The sequence below is a fragment of the Harmonia axyridis genome, chromosome 1, assembly GCF_914767665.1.
Source record: "Harmonia axyridis chromosome 1, icHarAxyr1.1, whole genome shotgun sequence".
NCBI lineage: Eukaryota > Metazoa > Arthropoda > Insecta > Coleoptera > Coccinellidae > Harmonia > Harmonia axyridis.
In genome coordinates, this window is record NC_059501.1 from 43,791,692 (window position 1) to 43,817,351 (window position 25,660).

The 25,660-nt window shown below is 32.9% G+C and overlaps 1 protein-coding gene across 3 annotated transcripts in view; it reads left to right on the forward strand.

The window, feature by feature from the left end:
- LOC123671456 (V-type proton ATPase subunit C) overlaps positions 1-25,660 on the forward strand; it is a 50,901-nt gene that overhangs the window by 21,687 nt on the left and 3,554 nt on the right. For 2 of the 3 annotated variants that reach the window (XM_045605313.1, XM_045605314.1), the window contains exons 4-8: positions 4,981-4,989; positions 13,544-13,730; positions 15,080-15,178; positions 15,238-15,493; positions 23,174-23,271. In XM_045605313.1, the coding sequence (XP_045461269.1) occupies positions 4,981-4,989; positions 13,544-13,730; positions 15,080-15,178; positions 15,238-15,493; positions 23,174-23,271 (649 nt within the window). The remainder of the gene's footprint in view (positions 1-4,980; positions 4,990-13,543; positions 13,731-15,079; positions 15,179-15,237; positions 15,494-23,173; positions 23,272-25,660) is intronic. The other variant, XM_045605315.1, reaches the window with a different exon arrangement.

A 25,660-nucleotide genomic window follows, 5' to 3' on the forward strand; every position in this document is an offset into this window, starting at 1 on the left:
TTGTAATTCTAACGACAGCAATAATGAACATAAGACCATCGACGAGTCCATGACATTGAAGTCCGATGATCTTCGACGCGAGAGTAGAAAGGGGGTTGTACTTGGCATGTGCTTATTTGGCTGCGCTTGTGACGGTTGTTTGGTGGTGGGGGCAGGTAGCGGGCGACCTCCGGACGACAAAGGAGGAGGAAGACAGCCTGCTGAGGATAGTTCCGGCAGGTCTTCGACGCCCTTTCCTTCGCCTACGGACAGCACAACCTCTACTTCCGATCGGCATCAGTTCCTACTACCCCCTCTGGGGCCAGGTCAGTTGCCGGTGAAGCGCTTAAGTACCGCCTCCTGCTTCTGGTTTTCTTCTTTTATTTTTTTCAGAGATTGGTGTATCTTTCCAATCGACATAGGCGCCAAACTTTGTCCGTGAAATAAAAGATCGCAGCGGCTTGAAGTGGAACTTATTTGCGTTAAATAAATACGAGTAGGCATGTAGTCATTAGGCTTGACAACGTATGGCTTAGCTTTCATCATATTCCGTGTATTGATATTAATGTTTCGTTTATACTTCTAAGTGAAATTCACGATTCCAGTTTATTGAAATAATTACCGTTGTATTCGAGATTTTTCTACAAACGTGCAAAAGTCTTTACCACTCAAAGGATAATAATTACGTAATGATACTGCAAATGAGTGTGGTACTATACTTTCTCGTCTTTCGCTCCCAAAAAATCAGCACACCACAATACGTTGTTACGACCCTATTACCTCCCGAGAAGTTCTAATTTACTCATGCGCAATGCATCAAAGTTTTCTATTGAACCTTGATGTCACTACCCGAATACCCTTAGATTTCATCAAAATAGGATTGTGTAGGACGGTTCGATGGGTACTGGACATAACTTAAGTTGTCTCAATAATTCGACCTTGGATTTGCACAGACACAGTTTTCCATGACTGGGGTGTTATCTGCCTTCAGCTAGACAAATCAATCTAGTTCCAACCAACCATCATCGGATTTCCATTTCAGCTCAAGTAGCTTGAGCTTGAATTCAAGTCAAGTAGTAGTTTTTAAGTTAAGTCAAGTACTCAATAAATAAATACTTGACTCGACATTGAAAAACTACTACTTGACTTGAACTCAAGCTCAAGCTACTACAATTGTGTATTATTTGTGATATTTTATTTTATGGAAAAGGTGATCGCTCAATGGAGTGGCGGGTTTATAGAAAGTTATAGTAGTATTTTACTACAGGTGAATACTGAACTTGATTGAAAGTTAGTATTGAATATTCAATAATCCGACGCAAGTTATATTACATTCGATTTACTCCTGCCTCCCATAGACTCTGCAATAAGGGGTATATGATGGCATGAAGTTGAAATTATGCTGAATGCTAATTCGCTGAGGTCGTGTCTTGCTTGCTACCATTATGTTCAAATCATCAGGGAAACTATTCGTTTTAGCAATTGATAGAAGCGATTTTTTCAATAAATCAGAAACTAGCCCATTTTTGGTTACTATTCAGTAAGGCACTTAGAAATGAACAGAATTGCACTTGATTTTCGTAGGCCTAGTATGATTTATTTCTGTCACCTGATACACTTATCTTAATTCTGATCGAATTTTTGGCAGACGTACCAACGAAATTCAGTATAAACGACTACAAAGTTGATGTGGACAACTTTGTTCCTTTTCATCATCTATTATTGCCATCAACTAACTTAAAGGTCTTGCACGGTGTTTCGTCAGGCGGCATCTTGAACGTTTTCAATTTCCAGGATTTCAGATTCTTATGCTATTTTATCTTTGAATTGATCTGATAGACCCCAAGTTATTGAGTAATTATTTCGATCGATCTATTTTCCTCATTTCAAGCATTAGTTGAGCGTTTGTTGTGTTTTGCTCTGAAGTCCTTGTAATTACTGAGACGACAATTCTTGTTAGATTTTCTCTTTGTTAATAAAATAATTTCTCCAAAATTGCGAAATTATTCTTTCATGTCCGTTAAAAGTACCTTTTAATATGGTTTAACAGTTTTGTATGCATTGACTATTAATTATTGTACACATCACAAATTGAAGTTAGTTTCCCATCGGCCATATTACTAAGATGCTAAAATGCTAACGTTTAAGAATTTCGAACCAAATTGAAAGCTTTATCTGTCTGCTTATACGCAATCTTCTCAAGCATATCGGCTACATTTTCCACAAATTAATTGAAGTTTTTAAACTTCGGAGTGTCAAGATCTCCCTTGTATATCTTTTATTTTGAATAGTTGAAATGTGTAATTATGTTGTTACAAGGTAGATTAACAGAGTAGTCCAAGGTTGATTTAGTAGTTCAGAAACTTGTAAATCTTTCGGAAATACCCAAGTTTTTTAGAGAATGATCAGATTCCTTTTGGCTGGATTGAATTCTAACAATTTCAATGCGTTATTGAAGCGTGAAATTTGAACAAATTTTGTTCAGACTAAGAATATCCTGTCCCTTGAACATTGACCAGTCAAACTCTAAATACTGCCTCCTGTAATTTACTCTTCTATGCTTTTCTAACTTAGCAATACTGCTTTCTTTCAAATATAGATGTTGATTCTTTGGTCAGTGTTTTGATCTTCTGATATGATTCTTAATTTATTTAATTTCTTATTCGGTTATGATTTTGCTTTTCAAAAGTTAGATATCTCTTTGAAGTTAATATATAGAGTTTTCCAATAGGTTTCATTTTGGATAGCCCGCTATCTGGACAGCTGTCATCTTTTGACATTTCATAAGTTAAAACCACGCCATTACTAAAAATGGAACGCTACACGATTCAACAATTCAGCCAAAGTATCTGATAATTCTCTCAAAAACGGATTTATTTTCCAAAGGTTTACTTCTGAACTTCTGAACTATTGCATCGACTTTGGAATATCCTTTCAGTGTATCTTGTAACAACCAAATATATAAATATATCGTTGAATTCAATTTTTATTTCATTCCTCGTAAATAATTATTTACAGGGAAAGAATTTTTCAAAAAAAAAATTGACACAATGATTATAATCATTGTGTCAATTTTTTTTTTGAAAAATTCAAAATAAGGAAAATTTCTATTAATTATAAAGAATCAGATAATAAATATTTTTTTAAGTGTCATAGTACATATTGGAGTTTTATTAATACTTGGAGATAATTATCAATTATTTCACACATTAACATACTTTCTATCTAACTCAGAAAAGTTCTTTTGAGAAATTTTCAACGTTCAAAAATAGCATTTTAACGTGAATCAAAACAACAACAGCAGATTTATCAATATATTTATAACTATTCGGTATATGACCCTATGTTCCTTGTACGTAGTGAAAATATTAGTGGAGTTTGACCTACGGATACTTCATCACAATCTAAATGCATATCTCATATCAAACGTTAAGATTTTTTTATTATTAACTTTTCGGATCTTTAGGTGCGTCCTTTCAACAATTATACAGGGTGTTTCTTAACCTTATAAATTGATTTTACCAAAGATTCTTCTCATAAAATAAAACACTTTTCTCATTCACTATTTTTCGAGATTCGGCTCCGGTAAAAAGTAACTTACGTTTCATTATTGAATCATAGGCTAATGCTGCCCTGTACATTAGATGTTTACACAGAGACAATGCATCAATGTGCAGAAGCTCAATGAGTTATATAATTCATTCGAATGAACATTGTCAGATCCACGAATATTGAGGTCGAATTTGCAGTAGATCACATTTTTATATTGTAAGCTAAACGAGGTGCACTTGCTCAAAACAAAAGTGAGCACGTGATAATCCAGCACTGCAGCCTATATTATATAATTTGCCCAGAAGTAAAAAAATGAAGGAATACATTTACATTTCCATTTAAGAACAAATTAAAAATGATGTTTCTAATAAATATATAGAATTATAACCATCTATTCGAATTACACATAGTGATTTATTCTCAATGAATGAAGGATTTATCACGAAAATATTTTCAAATCAATTGGTGGAATAAAATATGATTCGATGATTCTTTGTTGCATGTCTCTCGTAAGGAAATAAATTACCTATAACTTTCATTAGTGTGCTCCTGGCCTTTTCTTGCTCAGGGATGGATTTATACTTAGGTGTAATTTGTCGAATTTTCCACTCACTTTGTGTCATTCAACATTGAATATCTTGAAAATATACTCGGTGTTTTTACATCCTTGAGTAAACATGTTGAATTTACAGGGTTAGGACCATTGAAATCAGGCGACCCATTTGGACAAGGTCAACGCTCCGTCTAAATATTTGAAGCTTTATCAAGACATTTAGTGGAATAAAGATGATTAGACTGAGTACAGAGAACAGTAATACTTTGTATAATAATTAGGAAAGAACTACATACACACTAAAAAGTCTATTATACATAGAATTGCAATCACTGTCAGAAGAGATTCAACAGTTTGTTCTGGATATGATTGAAATTTTATAATAGAATTTTTAGTGTGTATGTCGTTCTTTCTTAGTTTTTATACATTTACCAAAGTATAACTATTAATTCCAAATATTCTCTGTACTCAAATTATCTTTAATCGACTGAACCCGGCAACAATATTTCGAAAATGGTGCGTTTTGGTAGGTGCAGTTTTATGTATCGAAGAGGTTATAACTCGGAAACCATTAGAAGTACAAAAAAAAATTGAAACTTTACACCCTTCATTCTGAGTTATCACGTGAGAGTTGCAAAAAAAAATTAACTTTTTTGAAACTTCGTCCGCCAGTATTTTTTAACCTGAGCCGAATCTGTGAAATTGCTTATGAAAAAAGTGTTTTATTTGATGAAAGGGAACTCTGTGGTTAAATTTATTGTACAACCTCAAGACTCACCCTGTATATTACAACTGTCTACACTCGACTTTGCAACCCGAACTCAAGAAGTTATTCCACGCGTACAAGCGATAGACAAGAGTCTACTACTACCATTGATTTTCGAATTTGGTTCCAGGTCTCATAGGTAAAGGACGTACGCTGGGGTGTTCTGGATTTATCCAGAATTTTGATCACCCAGTCAAGGTTTGGTGAACTTTTTATAGGAAAATTGAATTTTATCTGTGCATTATAACGGTATACGAATTTCAAATTAATCTATATTTAGCAGTTTTTGGTTTTACCTAACATCTAATAACACAAAAATTATTGCAGGCGAATAGATCGAAAAATTATTTCAATTTTTCGTCAAACTTTTGGACTAGCAGAATTTTTTATTCTATTTGACACAAACATATCACAATTTGCCATTTATATTTTTTATCTTATTGGTTTTATTTAGCACTGCTTTTGCTATTCGTTGTTTCATTTTGAAAGATATAGTTGAAATAACTTAAAGATAATATAGTATCAATGTGAAGCTTCAGGCAGGTTTTGGTAACTTTCTACCATAGGAATATCACCTTTTTTTTCAGATCTTTTCATAAACTCTAGATGATGGTTAGATTAACAAATATTGAAATTTTTAGATGAGTTTTACAATAATTATTTATGCGTTGATGAAACTTACTATCAACTGGTTCTGAAATCCCAATTATGAAGTGGTTCTAATTCTCTCGCTAAAAACATATTCGGCATACGAATTCTTATCACGTTTTAATTTCCCTACTAGTGGGGCAGTAAGTAGAATAACTGACAAAACTTTCCACTACAATTATGAACTTTCTGCAATCCAACACCCTTTGTTTTGACTTCTTATTAACATTTTATGACCATGAGTTGTAGTTGCATGTAGTAGGAAGTATTTGATAATTTTTTTTAGATGAATATTTGCCTGCATTTGACTGCAAATTAATGCTTTAGAGTTAGCAGCCTGAATGATACTAAAGATTTTTTGATTCGAAACACACCAGAAACCTGAAACTCTGCTGAAATTTTACTTAGAATTGTATTAAAAAATTCAAACTCAGAAACTTTTTGGCATGGGATTTCATTAAAAGAAATATTTTATTTAGTATAAAGTCTCTAATATGTCTTGATATTTAGTTGTTTCAAACTTGACGTAATTTGAAAAATTTTGGAGGAAAATACAATAAAAGGGGAGGTTTTCAGTAATAAATGGTCATGAGTTATAAATTTGTTCTACCACATATTCGTTCGAGAATTTCCGCGAATTATTTCCATTTTCATGAATTCTGCTCGATTTTAAAATCGTGGAAGAATATCAATACCTTCTGCACTTGTATTATAAATAACTATAAGGATGCAATAATGGATTGACTCATAACAATCACCGAATTTGCCAACGTATTGGAAAAAACTTTCCGCAAAAACTGCGTGTCGTTAAGATCTGATATCATACCCTAATCCTCGAGTAGTAAGCGTGTTCACTGATGGATTGATTCATCAGTGAGTTAATTCATTGATCCCTGCTTTATACACATCCGATCTTTCATATATTGGAGCATGGCGACTTTGTCACATAAGTTGAGTATATATCCCAAGCGATGAAGTTCCGTCGAATATTGCGCAGTGCCCAGCTATCCTACGGGCAAAGAATCACCACAAAACAACAAGGAAAGACTGCTGAATGCATCCTCACCATGATAGTGTAAGTGAAAACTCCCAGATTATGCGTTAATAGTAACACAAGTAATAAAAATAAAGAAATAACCGGACGTTTTCACTTCTTAACAGTTAAGATGCGTTCCAAGCTTGATACATCGCGAGAGAAATAAGAATGTATGCAGATTTCTACTTCTCTAGTAACCACAGAGGGAAAGCTCCTTGGCTTTTTGAATACCAGGTGGTGAATTGGCACATATATTCTTAATTTAATTGTATTGACTCAACTAAAAATAGTGGCGACAATTCGTTCAAATTGAGCCTAAAAATGGCGAATTGGGACATGGAACCATAAAACTTAAGAATACAATTCACTGAATTGATCTGACACACAAAAAATATTGGGCCTGATAATATTTGATTATATATAGAAGAAATTCATTTAATTGAAGAAAACTACTGTGACTAAATAAAATGGGCCTTTTATTTTGAATGAATCCCAAAAATCAGGTAAATGGAGAATATATATGAGAATGTAAACAAAAAGCCGTCATATTTAGGCTCAGCCAATCAAAAACGAGACTACGCTTGTCGCCACTGTGGGTAATTGAGTCACTGTTACATAGTCTTGATGCTACTGCTGGCTTTCAATTGGTTGTCATCGTTGTTTGGATTGTGCCATACTGATGAGCTCTAAGATGAGATAAACCAGTCTATTGTTACCTACCTGCTATGACAGCACGTTTCGCTGTGGTTATCTCTTCGTCAAGAGGTTTTACATTCCGATATTTTCTTCATAATATACAGTGTTGCCATTATAACCATTTTCAATGTTATAATACCTATTGTAAAACCCGATATGTTTTTTTTTATATTTCTGTATCATCTCCTATTCTCCATCGTGGGGGTATTGCAATAAATGGGAGTCTATACTGTTTACTTTAAGTTTTGCAGATTCCCTGTTTGAACTCGTTCATATGTCATGCTGAAGACTACAGTACTATACAGGGTGTTTCCTAAACATGCGGCAAAAATTCAGGGGGTTGTTCCTTGGACTATTTTAAGCATGTTTTGTCCTTGGATGATTTTTGAAAAACCTCTTTGTTTCGAAGATACAGGGCGAACAACATTTTTCATATTTTTAAAATTAATAATAGTTCAAATAAAAATGCGTACCGCACTGTGTTTACTAAGTAGGTACAATTTATTTTTAAATTTGTTTAACAACATTCCAATTACTAAAAACGGCCAGTTTTTTGACTAAAAATTGATAAGTGCAGATGGTAAAGGAATACAGATTAAACACGGATCATTGCTGGGTGTAACTTAATAAGAAATGATCCTGGTGTTTTTGAAAGGGTTCGGCAGTCAATGAGGAGAAGATTGGATGCTTGTATGCTGGCTAGAGGTGGTCATTTTCAACAGTTTTTGTAGGTTGAGTTGAATTTTCATGTAATTTTTCATAATAAAATGTTATTATCTGAAATTTTGTTTCCCCTATATCTTCGAAACAAATAGGTTTTTCAAAAATCATCAAAGGACAAAATATTCTTAGAATAGTCCAAGGAACAACCCCCTGAATTTTTGCCGCATGTTTAGGAAACACCCTGTATATGAAACATACTACAAGTGAAGATCGATGGTAGGGAGTTCAATGCCAATTTTGGGATACAACTGGTTGATGAAGATCTAACAAAAGGTTGGAAGCTTTGAATATCTAAAAGCAACAACTAAACTGGACCGGTCTAGGAGAACAAGAAATTAAATTAAGAATTAAAAATGCAAAAAACCGTGATTGGATGTATCAATTACAAATGGTGGGATAGGCATCTCTAAAAAAACATAATGAAAAAGTAGGTGAATCATTGTTCGAGTCTGTGCTTTGTTGGTGATTAAAGTCTTCACTATAAATTTAGAAATCCGAATATGAAACAAAGATTATTAGTGACACAAAGTTGACTATATAGTGCGAGAGTATCCAGAATATAACGAGAAAAAATGAAGGTATAAAAATCCAATTGAGAAAACTAATTGAATTGAATAAAAAAGCGTTTAAATAGCAAGAAGGATGACCAAAAAGACAGAAAAAGGAACATCATGAAATGTGGGCTTTGATAAATCCATGGCAAGAGGATATTTTTGATGAAGGGGTCTGACGGAGGGAAACAGAAAGACGACAGCTCTAGCTTATTGATGTTATTTTTCTTCAAATTGTATTTGACTGAATATTATTAAAAAAAAAATATTTATGTGCATCTGTTATAATAATAAATCATTTATACCTATTTAAAAATGTTATGGTAAAAGTCGTGTGTATATTTTTAGCCTATATTTATCCGATTTTGGTAGTTAGTGAAAACATTGAATCTTTTGTATAAGGATTGCTCCCCACTTGTTCGATGTGTTTTGTATACGCAACAGAATACTGTTACATGTCTGTTTTGCTCGGTGTCAGATTGCAGGCATTCATAATTCGATTAATTAATGTTTAGAAGCCTCGTCATTTTTGAACTTGGATTTGTCAAAATGTGTTATCGAGCTAAATTGGTTGTTTAGTTTGTATGTAAATTCTTTTGAGATATTTTTTATAACGCGTCACAGTCGTCATACGATGCGTCTCAAAATGAACTCGCACTTTTCAAGCGCCTGTTCAGCGTCGAATGACGACCGTCAGGCGGAAATGAGAATAGTGGAGGTTACTTAAGCAAACCCTATACCTGAAATGAATACTACAGGAGTTATCTAGGAAGAATTTCAAATGAGGAAAAACCGCAACTCCTGACTGTGTTGAGTAGACTGTGACTTCCGGAAAACACAGAAAGAAACTAAAATTCGTAATTCGGATAACTAACTTTTACATTTCATGAATTATAACTAATTTTTTTTGGGATTGTTGAAAAATTCATAAACCAATACAACTTTCAATTACGAATAATTCATTATAGTTTTTGAAATGTCAAATTTAGTTATCGAAACATCGAATTTTAATTTCTTCCTTTGTTATCCGCCAGTCACAGACTACTCCACACAGTTAGAAATTGCGGTTTTTATTTATTTAAAGTTCTTCCTCGATAACTCTCGAAGTAGTCATTTTAGATATAGGGTTATCTTAAGTAACCTTCACTCTTTTCATACGTAGAATCAACTGAAATAATAAAAAATATAGGTTTTAGTTTGAAAATCTTGAGTTTTGATGAATTTGAGTTGTCCGAGTTCATGATCTTCTGATAAACACCCTGTACATTTTTCGTCCAAACCGCGAATAATTTTATAATACCACGTATTTGCAGAATTTGAAATGATGAAGGTTTTCTCGAGAAAACTTTTTCTGCAGAAATATTCCAAAAAGTGTTCGTATCCGTCGCCACCATTTTTTTCATAAGAATCCCATTAACTCATGAACCGTTGAGTTTTTACGCAAGGTATGCATGTAGCTGAAATTATCATCAAAAAGCTACCTATAATGATGCAATAATGGATATACTGGGTATGCCGTTTGAAATAAGGAAATAGTAGTATGTTTCCGATGTAACCGGAAGTTGTAGAGATCTGGATAGGGAGAAAGACCATTGTCTCAAACCACAACATGCCAATTTTCAGCTCAAACTTGTGATCAGTTTTCCATAAACTCCTAATAGGCCATCGCGGTGAATCATCCTGTATATGGAAATTGAAGTTTAGTAGTCTCATTACTTGCCTGAAATTAACCGAATTCGAATGAAATTCTCATTTTGTATTTCGGTTCTTTGTGGTGTCTACTCAGGTACCGGTGAAATAGGGATCAATAGTGAATTGCAATATACACTTTCATTTCGAATAGTTGATGCATCTTTCAGATGTGAGAAATTGAAGAAAAAACCGTCATTCCGCCTTCCATAGCTTTTCTTAGGAACCATGAGAGCTTTTTGCATGGAATTTGTTACAAAAATACCACTATATCGATCATTCTAGCTCAAGAGTACGATCCAAGAATTGTTAAATCCAAATTAGAGGGGAAAAAAAAATAATTTTCGTAAATTTAATAAAACATCAACATAAAATTGAAAAAATTTATGTATGGCTGTTACAATACTGCAAAGAACTTATAGTTTCGAATTTATGAATTTTTGAAATTCTTAGTCAGATTCGCATTTCGCCACTGGATCTTGGAATTTTTATATCTATAGTGGTACTTTTTACATGAAAGAAATAATAACCCAAGTGCCTTACAGTTACTTCAAAACCAGTACAAGTTGTCCCAAAATTCGATGTTCACGAGTATTTCGAAAACAATGAGAGTTAAAAAAAAAAAATCTTCGAAGACTTGAGAACTATCTGATATTATGAGATGTCAAAAAGTAGATTATATATGCATTAATTTCTTTTCGAGTTCCAGGATGTTTCTGAAGAATTACTGTTTCAAATATATCGCTTCATCTCATTTTCAGTGTGGGGTAGTTCAAAAATCATAAAACATTTTTTTTTGATGACTTGAATGCATACAACTTTTATCTGATCAGAGAAATTAGTTGCGATTGAACAATTTTGAACCTTTTTTCATAAAATTTGGTACGAAAGCTCTTGAACACGATCCATAAGTTTTTAAAGAGAAAAATCTAGCAATCGAGAAATAAAATTTACAAAATCTTAGCAATACATGAAAATTAATTATGAAAACATGTCTTGCCGCAATGCTTCTATCTTTTTCGAGTTTAATTCCTTCTGTGTAACTAATTCTACCACATGTGTTCGTGACAAAGTGGTTAACGAGTTTACGTTTACCCAGTGTTTGTCTACCCTACCGCTATGTCGTTGCTGCAGGTCTCAAAGGAGATTGTTTTGATTCAATTTCATCAATCTTTCCAATTATAAATAAATAATGAAACCAAGTGTGAAATTTGCAGTGTTTTTTCAGTCTCAAATTTGAAAAATATGCCATAAAACATGTTTCCAAATTTTAAAATTTTAGGTCATCTTTCTTGAAATAGTATACCTAGAGATTCACGGCTTGACTTCATATTCAGGCTACTTGACTTGAGCTTGACTTGAAATCAACTCAAGTTTAAGTCAAGTAGTAGTTTTTCAATGTTGAATCAAGTACTTAGTAAATAAATACTTGACTTGACATTGAAAAAATACTTCTTGACTTGAAATCAACTCAAGTTCAAGTCAAGTAGTAATTTTTCAATGTTAAATCAAGTACTTAATAAATAAATACTTGACTTGACATCGAAAAACTACTTCTTGACTTGAACTTGATTTCAAGTCATGTAGTTTGAATATCAAGTCAAGCCGTGAATCCCTAGGTATACCGTTTATTTCTGAATATAATTGGTCTGTGATCTTGAATGAAAAAATACAATGAAAATAACTAACTCAAATAAACAGACCGAAGAATCAGTCTATTGCTTTGGATCGCTCAAATTATGTGTTTCTTGAATAATTCAAAGGTATTCTTGCCTCAAAATCTTTAGACTCCTTCGGGTCGTTTGATATGAAATTGGACATCTTTGAATAAATTCCATTTATTTAGAGATATAAGTTGTCTAGTGGCTAATTTATAAATAACTGAAAAATATTCTTTTTATCGTAGAAATAAACATGTTCTCAATATCTAAATGCTGCAAAAATCACTTTAATTTCTCATAAATTCTATAATACTAAATACTATAATAATAAATACTAGATAAAAATCTGCAGTGGTGTCTGAAATAGTTATTTATTCTGAAAAAAAAATTTCAAAACCCCAAAATTATTGCTGAAAAAGATGTGTTCAATATAATAGTACCAATGAAGTTTTAGTTTATAATTTTCAATAAAAAACTTTTGTAATTGTTCATGGAAAATTAATGTACCTTGAAATTTCTATTTTACATTTCAGCTTGTATAAAATCAAATTGATACAAATCCATTCACAGTCCAATGCTTTTCTTTGCAACAGTAAGAGCTATCTTATTGATCATTCTAGTTCGTACGATGCATTCCTATTGAAGAAGGGAACAAATTCACAGTGGTCTCTACTGGGGTTGTAATAGTCATACTGTAATGCATAGAATTTTTATAAGAGACAGAAATATCCATCGAAAGGTCCTAAACTTCCCCTACTTGACCAAAAATAGTACACAACATATTACCCATTCCATTGCAGCGTAATCCTACCACCAGTTTCTGTCAAGACAAGCTTTTTCTTGTTTAATTTTCGTGATATTTTTTTAATAATTGTTTGTTAATTGTTTTCTGGTCAATGTATTTCACGAAACCGTTTATATCCGTGATTTGAAAAATTATTTGTTGTTGAACTGCAGTTTTGTGGTACCATGGTGTAAGAGTTCGCAGGAACATATCTCACGTTATTGTTAGATTTCCTATATATGTATATCGAAATTAGTAGAAGTTGTATTATCCCTTAAAATTTTCAAATTCAAAAACGTTAACGACACCCCTACTCCCATTTCATACCTGAATTTTAAGAAGGTTATTGACCATTTAAAATTTTAATTAACTTTTCCCTTTTACTGTATTTTCAAATGGTAAATTACTTTATAGAAACAAACTGGCTTGCAAAGTGTCGAGTGTCATGAAAGAGGATATAGGAAACATTAAAACTTTACCTACTGAATAGAATATTCTTGGGGAAATTATAAAAAAATGAATTAAAACCAAAAATTTAGTTGACTTCCAAAATTATAAATCCTCCATAAATTTGTAGTTATTATGAAAAACTAGATGGAATGGAGAACTGATAATAGCTTTTCTGCTTCATCTAGCCTTATGGTTGAAAATACAGTGATTTAATAATAACAAAGTTTATTGCATTCCACTTAATTACATTCATATTCTTTTTGATTGTTTTAGGAAAAAGTTTTAGACAGTTTAAAAAGTTGTCGCTTTGTATTGGATTAATTTTCGGTGTATTCCTCTGGTAGAAAGTACTTTAAATGATAAAAATCTCAGTTTGAGATATGCTCTCGACAAATGTTTAGTAGCAGACTGAATGTTAAGACATTTATTGTGTATCCTTTTTTTTTCCATTATAGCCGATCTTCCCAGTTATTTAACCAGATTCCAGTGGGATATTGCAAAATACCCTATCAAGCAGTCATTGAGGAATATCGCTGATATAATAAGTAAACAAGTCGGTCAAATTGATGCCGATTTAAAAACGAAGTCTTCAGCCTATAATAACTTGAAAGGAAGCCTTCAAACATTAGAGAAGAAACAAACGTAAGTATTATGAACCTATTTATTTTATTTTTTAATTTTATTTTCTCTGAAGTCAATTCAAAAGCTATAGTTATGATCTCTGCTTCTGTATAGTTTCTTTTGTAGTTAAGTATTCAGTTTTTTGGTGACGCTTTTTATTCATAAGAGATCATACGACAGAATGTAATTTTCCTACTAGTACGATAAAAAGTAGCGTATTCTTCATATCTTACTGAATTTCAAAACTATACAATTGCACATACTGTGAGAAATAGTATTCCTCACGGCACTTTGACCACGACTTGCTTGAGAGACCAATGAAATTGGGCTTTTGAAAAGTTATTTCCATGGAAACGCAAGAGATGCATAGATATTGTCAACGATGTCTGTTGGATGCAGAAGGCCGTTGTACTGGGGACGGTTAACATCATCCGCCAGGTGCTTTACTCCTATTGAAGGTGACGACAGGATTTTTACCTTGGTGCTCCCACCCGGTTGATCCTATATAACCACGAAAGTGTGAAGGGGAAAAAAAAAAAAAAAAAAAAAAAAAAAAAAAAAAAAAAAAAAAAAAAAAAAAAAAAAAAAAAAAAAATATATATATAAAACAAATTTGTATTTGACTTGTCCCATACACTAAGGTGTCTTGAGAGACCAATAAAGATTATTATTATTATTATTATTATTATTTAGTAAAAGTTGGAAACTGCTGGTCTGATAAACATGAGGTGACCTTAAAATTTTGTAGCTTTGTGGTAAATGTAAATGGGTTAATCGAATGAATCGCTAGCTCTCCAACTATAAATAAAAAAAAGCATGATCCAAGAACAGATTCCTGGATAATAATCCATCTAAATTTTTTAATGGTCATTCCTACCTGATCCTTAGGTACATTGTGTACGAAAAATTTCAGCTTCTATACCTTAAAAAATCACAAACAAAAATAAATGAAAAACGCCCTAACAGAGAGCCACCGTAGACATCTGGCGTCCCCAGGTTCTTACTCTTTAAAATCAGATTTTAGTTCAAACAGTGCAAATTTTATCTTGACCTAATAATGTGATAATAGACGAAATATTTCAAAAAACCATCCATTTTGGATTGACCGAGGTTCGATAAAATCGTCATATCTCATCCCTCTCTCAGAAATATCGAAATCTTCAACACTCGCCATTTGTCAATCAACTCAATGTAATTGATTCATTTATATTAGAATTATGTTTCAACAAGAGATATGCGAGGAATCATTTTCGACTATCAATATAATTGAGTAAATGATGAATCTGAAATTTTCTTTGAGGCTTCACGGATTTTTTCAACGATATTCAATTCAATAAATCATTTTGAATTTACTTTTTGATTTTTTTCAGGGGCAGCTTGCTTACCCGCAACTTAGCTGATCTTGTCAAAAAGGAGCATTTTATACTAGATTCAGAATACCTCACTACTCTACTCGTTATTGTACCAAAGTAAGCAAGGAAGTCATTGGATGTTATTATTATTATTTAATCGATCTTGTTTTCATTAGGTCTCAGACTCAAGAATGGCTTACCACTTATGAAAAATTAACTGACATGATTGTACCCCGAAGTAGCCAATTAATAACCCAAGATAACGAATACGGTTTATACACTGTTTCTCTTTTCAAGAAAGTAGGAGAAGAGTTTAAACTACACGCTCGAGAGAAAAAGTTTGTTGTGCGGGATTTCACCTATAACGAGGAAGAACTGGCTGCTGGAAAAAATGAAATCACAAAGTTGGTGACTGATAAGAAAAAACAATTCGTAAGTATAATAGAATAATTAGACCAATTTTTGTATACAGGGTGTCCAGGGAGTAACTGTACATACTCTTACCAGAGGTCGAGTAGGACTAGGTGAGTACGGATTGACTACAAAAAATTAATTTCTGCCATTCCTCAGATAGCTACAGGGTGAGGCAGAAATTAATTTTTTGCAGTCAATCCATACTCACCTACTTCAGGTAAGAGTATGTACAGTTACTTCCGAGACACCCTGTATATTCTAGAATAAAATTAATTTCAAGGAACATTAATGATTAGCCATTGACTTCAAGGGATAGCTCTACTAGTTGAGAAAACGGTGATTGTTTAAAATTGATATACATAGTAATTTTCACTATTCCAACAAGTGATTGAGATTTTGGCGAGACTTATTTATTCAAACAAAAGGTGATGCACCTTCCGATGGGGAAAAATACTCTGTAAAGCTCGGAACACATCTCAACCTCTCTAAGAGAGAGTGATAACTATGCCAAGCGAATGGTCGTGCTATATTCTTCTCTTTCAGCTATTCTACCAAGATAGTATTGTATATTTTAAATATAGAAACGTTAAAGAAAAATATATAGCAAGCATTTTCGAATGTATCCGTTGCTTTGAACCTTCTTCTTCGGGGTTGATGGCAGTTTTGAAATAATGACGGCTGACAAAATTATTGATTAATAATTTCGTCAGCCGCTGTCCAAGGTCTCCACGTTGCTATTGTCGAAACAGCTAAAAACACACTTCTGAAAACAAAATTTCAAAAATACGATCCTAGACTGCTCGCCCGAAATACAGAAAGCTGAGACATATCTACCGATTTTTCAATTTCATAGATTTAATGCCCGCCACTCACGAGGCGTTTTTTCGAGCATTTGGAATCCAGGCTTCCAAATGCCAGCCAGTCTACACTGACTGCCATCCCAGGCTGCCATCGAAACCTGCCACTCAAGAGGTTGTTTTATTGAGTATCCGGGTTTGATTTCAGACGGTCACAATTTGCTGGCAATTTATCAGGTACCGCCGGAACTTCATAGCTTAGCAAATTTTTGTGCAAAATGAAAGAATTTTTGATAGGTTTCATCGAAATATTTAGGCAGAAAACCTGTCGATGGAAAATAAAAAGTTCTGCATACGCAAACAGGAATATCAAAAATAAAGCCTTTGGGGAACTAGTAGAATATTCCAAAGGAAAATTACAGAATGAAAGAGTAGATGTGAATTTCTATTTGGATGACATCGTTCTCCATCGTTCTTGGCATATCTTCCTCTTTACATTGGAATAAACATTCATTAATTTGAGATCTTTCTTCCCTGAAATGTCCCATTTGAAGGTCTTCTTAGTATTTTTACCGTAATCAAAAAACATTTTTTTTTGCAACAACTTTTACCCATATCTGTAATGTGAGAAAATGAGGATTGATAAGTTCGAACCAAATTACTCGAAATAAATTTTTATTACCAATTGTTATTATCTAATACTGTTTTCTTAAAATGGAGTTACGAAGGAAAATGAGAGATTCCTGGGATAATTTTAAGAATAAAAAGTCTCATAAACATGAGCTCGCTAATGCATTGTTTTCGAGATACAGGGTGTTTCTTGTGTGGTCGTACTTTTTAGTGATGCTTTTATCAGTTCATCGAATCTTAATTAACCTTCGCTACAGCATGGGTAAATAAGTATAATTAATTTATTCATCACAGCTTTCTTACTGGATGTTCATAATAATGTGGATTTTTTTCTTGAAATCGATAGAAGTTACGACAAAACTACAACAAACCAATATAGTACTGGATCAGAATTTCTTATTACATTATTCGTAACTACCAGTGGTTCACAAAAAATTGTTCTGGAGAAAAGAAGCGTTCCAGAAAAAATATCACCCTGTAGCATATTACAAGATGAAAACTTATATTTGGAATATCTATGCCAATTCAAGTTAAATATCTTGTCAACGCAAGTTGCTATGAGAAAAACCTGAACTTTAACACCGGCATCTCAGGAACAAAGCGTTCGCGGACAAAATTCTTTACATGATCCGAGAAATCTGTCATTTTCAATTGTACCTCCAAATTAGGAACACCGTATAGATATTCAATTCAAAACTGATATCTTCACGAATAAATAGCAATTTGAATGACACACAATGAATTGTACAACACAGTCGAGACAATTTTTCGATGCAAATTATTCAGTTCAGTTTTTTGATAACTGAAGTATTGAAATCTTGTGACGAGAACAACAGTTGAGCGAATACCGATGACGAATGCAAAAATCACAGATGACAAATATGACAAAGCGCATAGATAAAGGAAAATAATAAACCTCGGACATAGACGTGCTCGTAGTCCAAAAAAAGTACTCACCTTGAAGGCGATAATAAACTCATAAACCGTAAAAGGGGAGATATGCCAATAACGATGGAAAACGATATCAGCCAAATAGAAATTCACATCTACTCTTTTATTTTGCAATTTTCCTTTGGAATATTTTACTAGTTCCCCATGGGCTCTATTTTAGATATTCCTGTTCGCGTATGCTGAACTTTTTATTTTCCATCGACAGGTTTTCTGCCTAAATATTTCGATGAAACCTATCAAAAATTCTTTCATTTTGCACAAAAATTTGGTAAACTACGAAGTTCCGACGGTACCTGATAAATTGCCAGCTGTCTGTGACCATCTGAAATCCGACCCGGATACTCAATAAAACAACCTCTTGAGTGGCAGGTTTCGATGGCTGCCTGGGATGGCGGTCAGTGTAGACTGGCTGCCATTTGGAAGCCTGGATTCCAAATGCTTGAAAAAACGCCTAGTGAGTGGCGGACATTTGGATACTCGAAAAAACCTCTTAAACCTCTTGAGTGGCCGCCTGGGTGAACGCCTCGGTGGATGCCTGACTGGCAGCCGGGAGATTCGGGCTACGTGGCTGGATTCTAAATGCTCGAAAACATGCCTCGTGAAAGGCCGCCATTAGTTTGTAGTGGTATTCAGCGTGTAGCGCCATCTCACCGGCATGCAAGCAACTAATCCTTTCCAATTATACACTTGAATAATGTTGTTTGAATTATTTATTTATTTCACAACGAATGAATATATTTTTTGCCGTATTTCATAATTAAAATTGCTTTATAGTGTCAATAAATAAATAAAATATTGATCATCTGGTCATAGGGGAAAATATAGTCTTCAAAAAAATTATTTTAAATAATTTTCTTCTGAAACTGTTTATGTTCCTTATTGATTTTATACTTTTTGTGAGAACATTATAAATTACGAGATATCTTTATTCCGTCCACTTCTGAGATGTTTCTAGCTTATTCGGGTTGAATCTTCATTTCCTGTCGCTTAAAAAGTTCTTTTATTTTCATGATTTTCGACGAATATTTGTTATTACCGATGAAAATGCTACATAATAATAATAATAATAATAATAAATAATAATAATAAATTTTTATTCATCCTGATAATATATACGAAATAACAGTAAATTCCATATACAATTACAGTGACCTGGTGACCTGAGCTGGAGCTCGTATGTCACCAAATCACCTTTATACGTGATGAACAAGTTGAGCAATTCACAGTTTTCATTTCTATGTGATAGCGCCAACGCCATATTCCTTCAATAAGGTGTAAAAAAAAACCAAAAATGAACTCAATCACATCTTGTCCACTTCAACACACAACCGTCTATGAACCAAAAAGCCACGGCGTGTAGATTGATCCGTCAACAACCGCATAAAATTTATTCGAATTATCAATCAGAAAACGTTTGAGTTCAATCCTATGCTTTTTATTCTTGAAGTTAACTTTAAACTTAGTGGGAGAAGAGTGTATAATTTAAGTCGATAGTACAGCCAACCATGCTGAAGGTGATATTTGCTCAATCTAGGCACCACAGCCGCCTGTTTAACAAGATGCCTTGTATGATATCCATGATCTATCAACTTTGTTTCATGCTCAGATAAAGAGTGTACATATTGTTAATATCCCAGATTTATTAAAACTCTTTTTTAAGGTTCATCATATTTTCATAATATAAGATTCGAAACATTAGTTTTGCATGGTACACCTTCCTAAAGTAATTACAGTAGATATACCTGATTATTATTCTGAACCAAAAACAGATATTATTGGTATTCCCTCACAAACATAATTTATATGATTTTTCCAATTTAAGCTTTTCAGCTATATTAATTCCAACAAATTTGTTTTACGACTAAAATAAAATATTGTATAAATATTGTCTCGACCCAAATTCATAAAACTGTTTTCTTAATTTCTCAAATACGTTTGTGGCAAAAGGATAAACCTAGTTTTTTCTTCATTAATAAGTAGATTGTTGTTTCTGGACCATTCATTTTGCCTTCTTGTAATTTTACACGGCCTTTTAAACAATGGGTTTAGGTTTTCAACAGTAGTGAATTTGTATCATCTGGATAATTAACTAATTCCTTTCCAATTTAGAATCTAGATTCTAGTTTGTAGTCATATTGAGGGCCCAAACACATATAGGGATAACTTAAGACTTGAATGCACACGCCACACGGTACAGTTAAGAATGACTGTGTATGGGTAAACGTGTAACGTGCACAGTTAAATCGTTGGGAATCTAGCGTTGTTTGATTTTATACACTCTGTCCGTAAAGTATGGAACAAATTCATTTTTAGCTAAACAAACCATTTTAAGAAATAATCATGAAACACGTCGATTTTTTATTTTAATTTACCGTATTTTAAAATAATATTCCAATATACAGGGTGAATTACTTTCGAGTAATGACGTCACCGTCATTTTTTTTAAATGGAACACCCCCTTTTTGTCTCAATTTTCCGATTACTCTAGCTGAGCGGATTCCAAAAATGTTGATTCCAATTAGTACAGGGTGGACAAAAATACAATAGTTTTGTGTGTGCTCATAAAGTAACGCGTAACATTCTTTATTAGTTAAATTAACAATATTATCAAAAATACTTATTGCAATTAGTTTGAATATAACACCCTGTAGTTTGTTACATTTTTAGATTAATAAAAATGTAAAAAAATAAGAAATTATTTTTTTCATATTGTCTGCTAGACCACAAGTACCAAACATATTTGGAAACAGCTCATTTTTATTAATCTAAAAAAGTAACAAACTACAGGGTGTTACATTCAAACCAATTGCTGCTTTACAATAATTATTTTTCTCTATTTCAGTATAGTAATGAGTTCATTACAGTTCTAAAAACAGTGCTGTAATGAACTCACAACAGCATCGTTTTCAAATATATTTTCGTTTTGTGGTTGTCTATACTAACTTTCAATCTAAGATGCATAGAATACCTGGTGTGTTTACTGATTCGATTTTGTTTCAGACTTTTTGAGAGACCCACCTGTTGCTTTGGTGGTGTGCTTCACCAGAGTGCTGTAAGGTGGCGCTCTTTAAAATTTTTCGAATTCCCGCATCTGCCTGGTGCCGTTTAAAAAGGAAATACTGATTTTAGACACTGCAAACATTCACAATAAATTACAATTCAGTTTATATCGAATTTTCACTCAAATGAATGGAATATAATGACAGACCATAGAATATAAAATATTATTGTTCTATACTCAAAGTTCACGACAAGAGCGTAGAAATAGGGGGATACTAGGGGTAATTACACGGTGCTCCTAAATTGGAGATACAAATGAAAATGACAGATTTCCGGATCATTTTAAGAAAAAAGTCCTATAACATGAGTCCCCAAACATTTTGTTTTGAGATACATGTGTTGAAGTTCAAGTTATTTTCTCGTATAACCTTCCCTTCACAAGATATTTAATATGAATTGGCCATAGATATTCCAGTTCAAAGTTTTCACTATGTGATATGCTAATTTTGAATGCAAATCTACAGGGTGATATATTTTCTGGAAGGATGCCTGCTTCCTTCCTCCAAAACTATATTTTGGTGAATGGCTGTTAGTTTAGAAAAATGTAGAAAAAAATTCTGGTCCAGTACTACATTTTTGGTTTGTTATAGTTTTGTCGTATCTGCTATCGATTTCGAGAAAAATCTCTAGTAATCCTCAGGAAAATCCAAATTATTATGAAGATCCAGCTAGTAAGCTCTAATGAATGCATTAATTATAAGTTTTGGTATTTATTTACCTAATCTGTAGCGAAGATTAATAAATATTTGATAAACTGTACTACACACTAGAAACAACCTGTATATTGAAAGCAAAGCCTTTGTGGGCTCATATTCATGAAACTTTTTTTTCTCAAAATTATCCAAGTAATTTCTCATTTTCCTTCGTAAGTCTTATTTGAGAACAAGATAAGCACAACCGAATTAGTAACAACAAAAATTATTTCGAGTAATTTGGTTCAAACTTCATTATCAAACTTCTTTTTCTAACATTACAGATATGAATAAAAGTTGTCGTCAAAAATTTTTTTTTCGATTATCCCTCCCCAAGAAAAAAAAGATCTACGCCCTTGTTTCACAAGAGTCGAGAAATGTCAAATGTAAGCGATGTATGCGCCATCTGAAAAGCCCGCGATCCCTCGAAATCAAGTAGGTATAAATCCGAAAAATCTCCCGTTTTGTCTGAAAGTTTTACAGCTATAAGTAGACACACCAGGTATTCTATGCATCTTATTCCAATCCTATCAAATTTCAACAAACGTCAATAATTGTCAATATAATATAATTTGGACATAGTGAAATGATTTGCAACATTATTCGCAATTTTTCTCAATTCTGGTGGTGTTGATTCGATTTCGTCAGACATAATTCATGAATTTAATGCGTAATTGTAAATTATTTCAAAATTCAAAACGTACGATTCATATTCAAATTCCGTAATCTGTCAATTTTCGTTACAGTCACACCAACTGTCAAGATACAATACAATACAATTGTGTTCGCATTCGTGTTGGACTAGGAGCCCATTCTGCAACTTGTTTTAGAATATACCAGATGATAATATTGTTAATTTAACTAATAAAGAATGTTACGCGTTACTTTATGAGCACACACAAAACTATTGTATTTTTGTCCACCCTGTACCAATTGTAATCAACATGTGATACATTTTTGGAATCAGCTCAGCTAGAATAATCGGAAAATTGAGACAAAATGGGGTGTTCCATTTAAAAAAATGACGGTCATTCAAAAATCGACATGTTCCAGGATTATTTCTTAAAATGGTCTGTTTAGCTAAAAATGAATTTGTTCCATACTTTACGGACACAGTGTATATATTTTCTGCAAAGACCATCTCAATAATATTGGAGAAACTTGGTAGGATACTTAAGGCTCTGTAATTATTATAGGTCTGTATATCACTCTTTGACGTTATGAATTCTTATTATTAAGCACTGTTTCCACCGTCCAGATTATTGAATTCCTATCTCGCATTGATTTTTCTTTTCATATAGAAAATTGCATACATCATTTTGCTCAATATCGAGGACTTAAACTGTGATTTAATTTTGATAGGCTCAAAAATGTATATCAGTATTAAAGAAAAACTTCACTGCAATACTAATCGAATGGTTGGATACAAAACTTATTATTGTTTTGAAAGCATTAAAAATGAGTAGTGCTCCGATATTACATCAATTATCACTTCATTATTACATTCTACACGACTCTAAAAGAAACTGTTATTCGAAATAATGAACCTTAATGGATGGTAATTTCAGGGTCCACTCGTAAGATGGCTGAAAGTAAACTTCAGTGAATGTTTCTGTGCTTGGATTCATGTCAAGGCATTGAGAGTATTTGTCGAATCTGTACTAAGGTAAGTTCTTCTGAATTATTTTGAGCAATATTCTATTATACGAAGGAAATAAAACATCAAAGATATACCCACATTGCATACTATCCATATTATAGGTATATGTAAAAAGAAGAGAAATCTGAATAAAAATATTTCTCTACTCCACGTGAAGCGACCGAATTAATTTCGATTATTTGTGTTGAATGAAACTCCGTTTTCTTCAATATGTTTACTTATTCATGTATACATTAGAGCCAAATCGTTAAGTTTGTTTTTACTAGTTGTGTAGTTCACACTTTTCTTAAGTCTCCTTAGGCTTGAAAAAGTCTTTTATTCGCTAGCAGTGGAATCAGGCATGGTTACCAAATTTGAACCAATGCTGAATATGTATTTGAATAAATCTTAGATCGGACTATTTAGTTATTATTCCAGGAATCATTTTGGGGCAGGGGAGGCTCTTGTCATCAATGTGTTCATGTCCTGCTCTAATCATAGATGTATCGCTTTCGGCAAGCCCTGACGAGTAAATGCAAATTGCTACTTCAAAAAAATTGAAGATGACAACAATTCTAATACTACTTTAAGGTATTTTCTAAACCTTTCAACTAATTTTTGAATGGTCTTCGAATAAACAAATTAGTTTCATCAATACATGCGCATATCTGATGGAGGAGGCTTAGGTGTGTTTAACTGCCGTCCAATGATGCATGTCTATGATGCAGCGGATCATAATTCGAATTCTATGCGTCTTCAATTTGATGAAGATGTTCATTATCAGTTCTAAGCCAACATCATTAATTTTACTTTCTTCTCTACCCATTTCAATATGAAGTATTGGCAACAATACCTGCTGATATGGGAGAAATAGAGAAAAAATTCCCATAGTGAATCAAATTATGAAAATGATGCGGTCATTTTAACAAGCCTTTTTTTTAATAGTTGAAATCAACTACCAAATATGTATTTTTATTACTCTCCAATCAAATGTGTACATGTAAAGAAATGTAAGAGTGATGTCGATTATTGTTTTTTCTTTGACTTATCCTATATTGTATTACACAATCGCTGGATCAATAAATTTACATTACATTCACCATAATAATATGGATAAATTGTCTTGGGAGTGGAATAAGTTAAAAATGAGAGACGTCAAGTCATTCTTTTAAGCGACGTTTCGAAACTTTTTTGTTGATTCTTCAAAGCTCTACAAAGAAACACACATAAATACCATACCATAATAACCAATTGGCTTTTTGATCACTTTGAGGATGAAAAAATGTTTGGCTCCGATTTCAATATTTAAAGAAATGAGTTCCATTCAACGCTAATTGCCTCGAAAAAAACTACTCCATAGAATTATAATAGTAATAATAATAGTTTATTAAGAATAAACATTGATCGCAGAGGCAAAAGTCTGTACGCGTTTACGAATAATCAATAGCATAAAGAAACTTGATATTGATGCCATAAGATGCGGTACAAATCATTCTGTGAATATTCGTATTCTAAAATTTTCGGGAGTGAATGGTAGTAATTTTAAACAGTTATTTCTAATCATTGACTACTATCTGGAATGTCTCGACTGTGCAATTTCAGAATTTTGGCCCTCATAGTCCAACCAGTTGTTTTTTCAATCAGGTTAGAGGAGAAATTTGAATGGCCGTTATAAAGAAACCGTTTGATATTTTTCGATTCAATTTTCGTATTCGTATATAAAAAAAAGTATAATCGTGAGAAATTCAATCAATTTCGGGTGAAATATTTTGTTTCGCTGTAGACATGTAAAATAAACTTTTTGTTCGATTTTTGAAGAAATTTTTTCACAGAAATTGTTTCGTCATGATAACATGACATCGTCAGGTGAGCATGGTGACCTGACAAAGTCATGTTATCATGACGAAACAATTGTTGTGAAAATAAATATATAAAGCGGAAATAAGTTATTTTACTTTATAATCATCAAGATGAATTTCCGACAAGTAAAGACTGAGACAATCAAACACTTAATTTTTGAATGGTCTTCGAATAAACAAATTCGTTTCATCAATACATGCGCATATCTGATGGAGGAGGCTTAGGTGTGTTTAACTGCCGTCCACAGTTAAACACTGCATCATTGATGCATGTCTATAATGCAGCGGATCATAATTCGAATTCTATGCGCCTTCAATTCGATGAAGATGTTCATTATCAGTTCTAAGCCAACATCATTAATTTTACTTTCTTCTCTACCCATTTCAATATGAAGTATTGGCAACAATACCTGCTGATATGGGAGAAATAGAGAAAAAATTCCCATAGTGAATCAAATTATGAAAATGATGCGGTCATTTTAACAAGCCTTTTTTTAAGTAGTTGAAATCAACTACCAAATATGTATTTTTATTACTCTCCAATCAAATGTGTACAT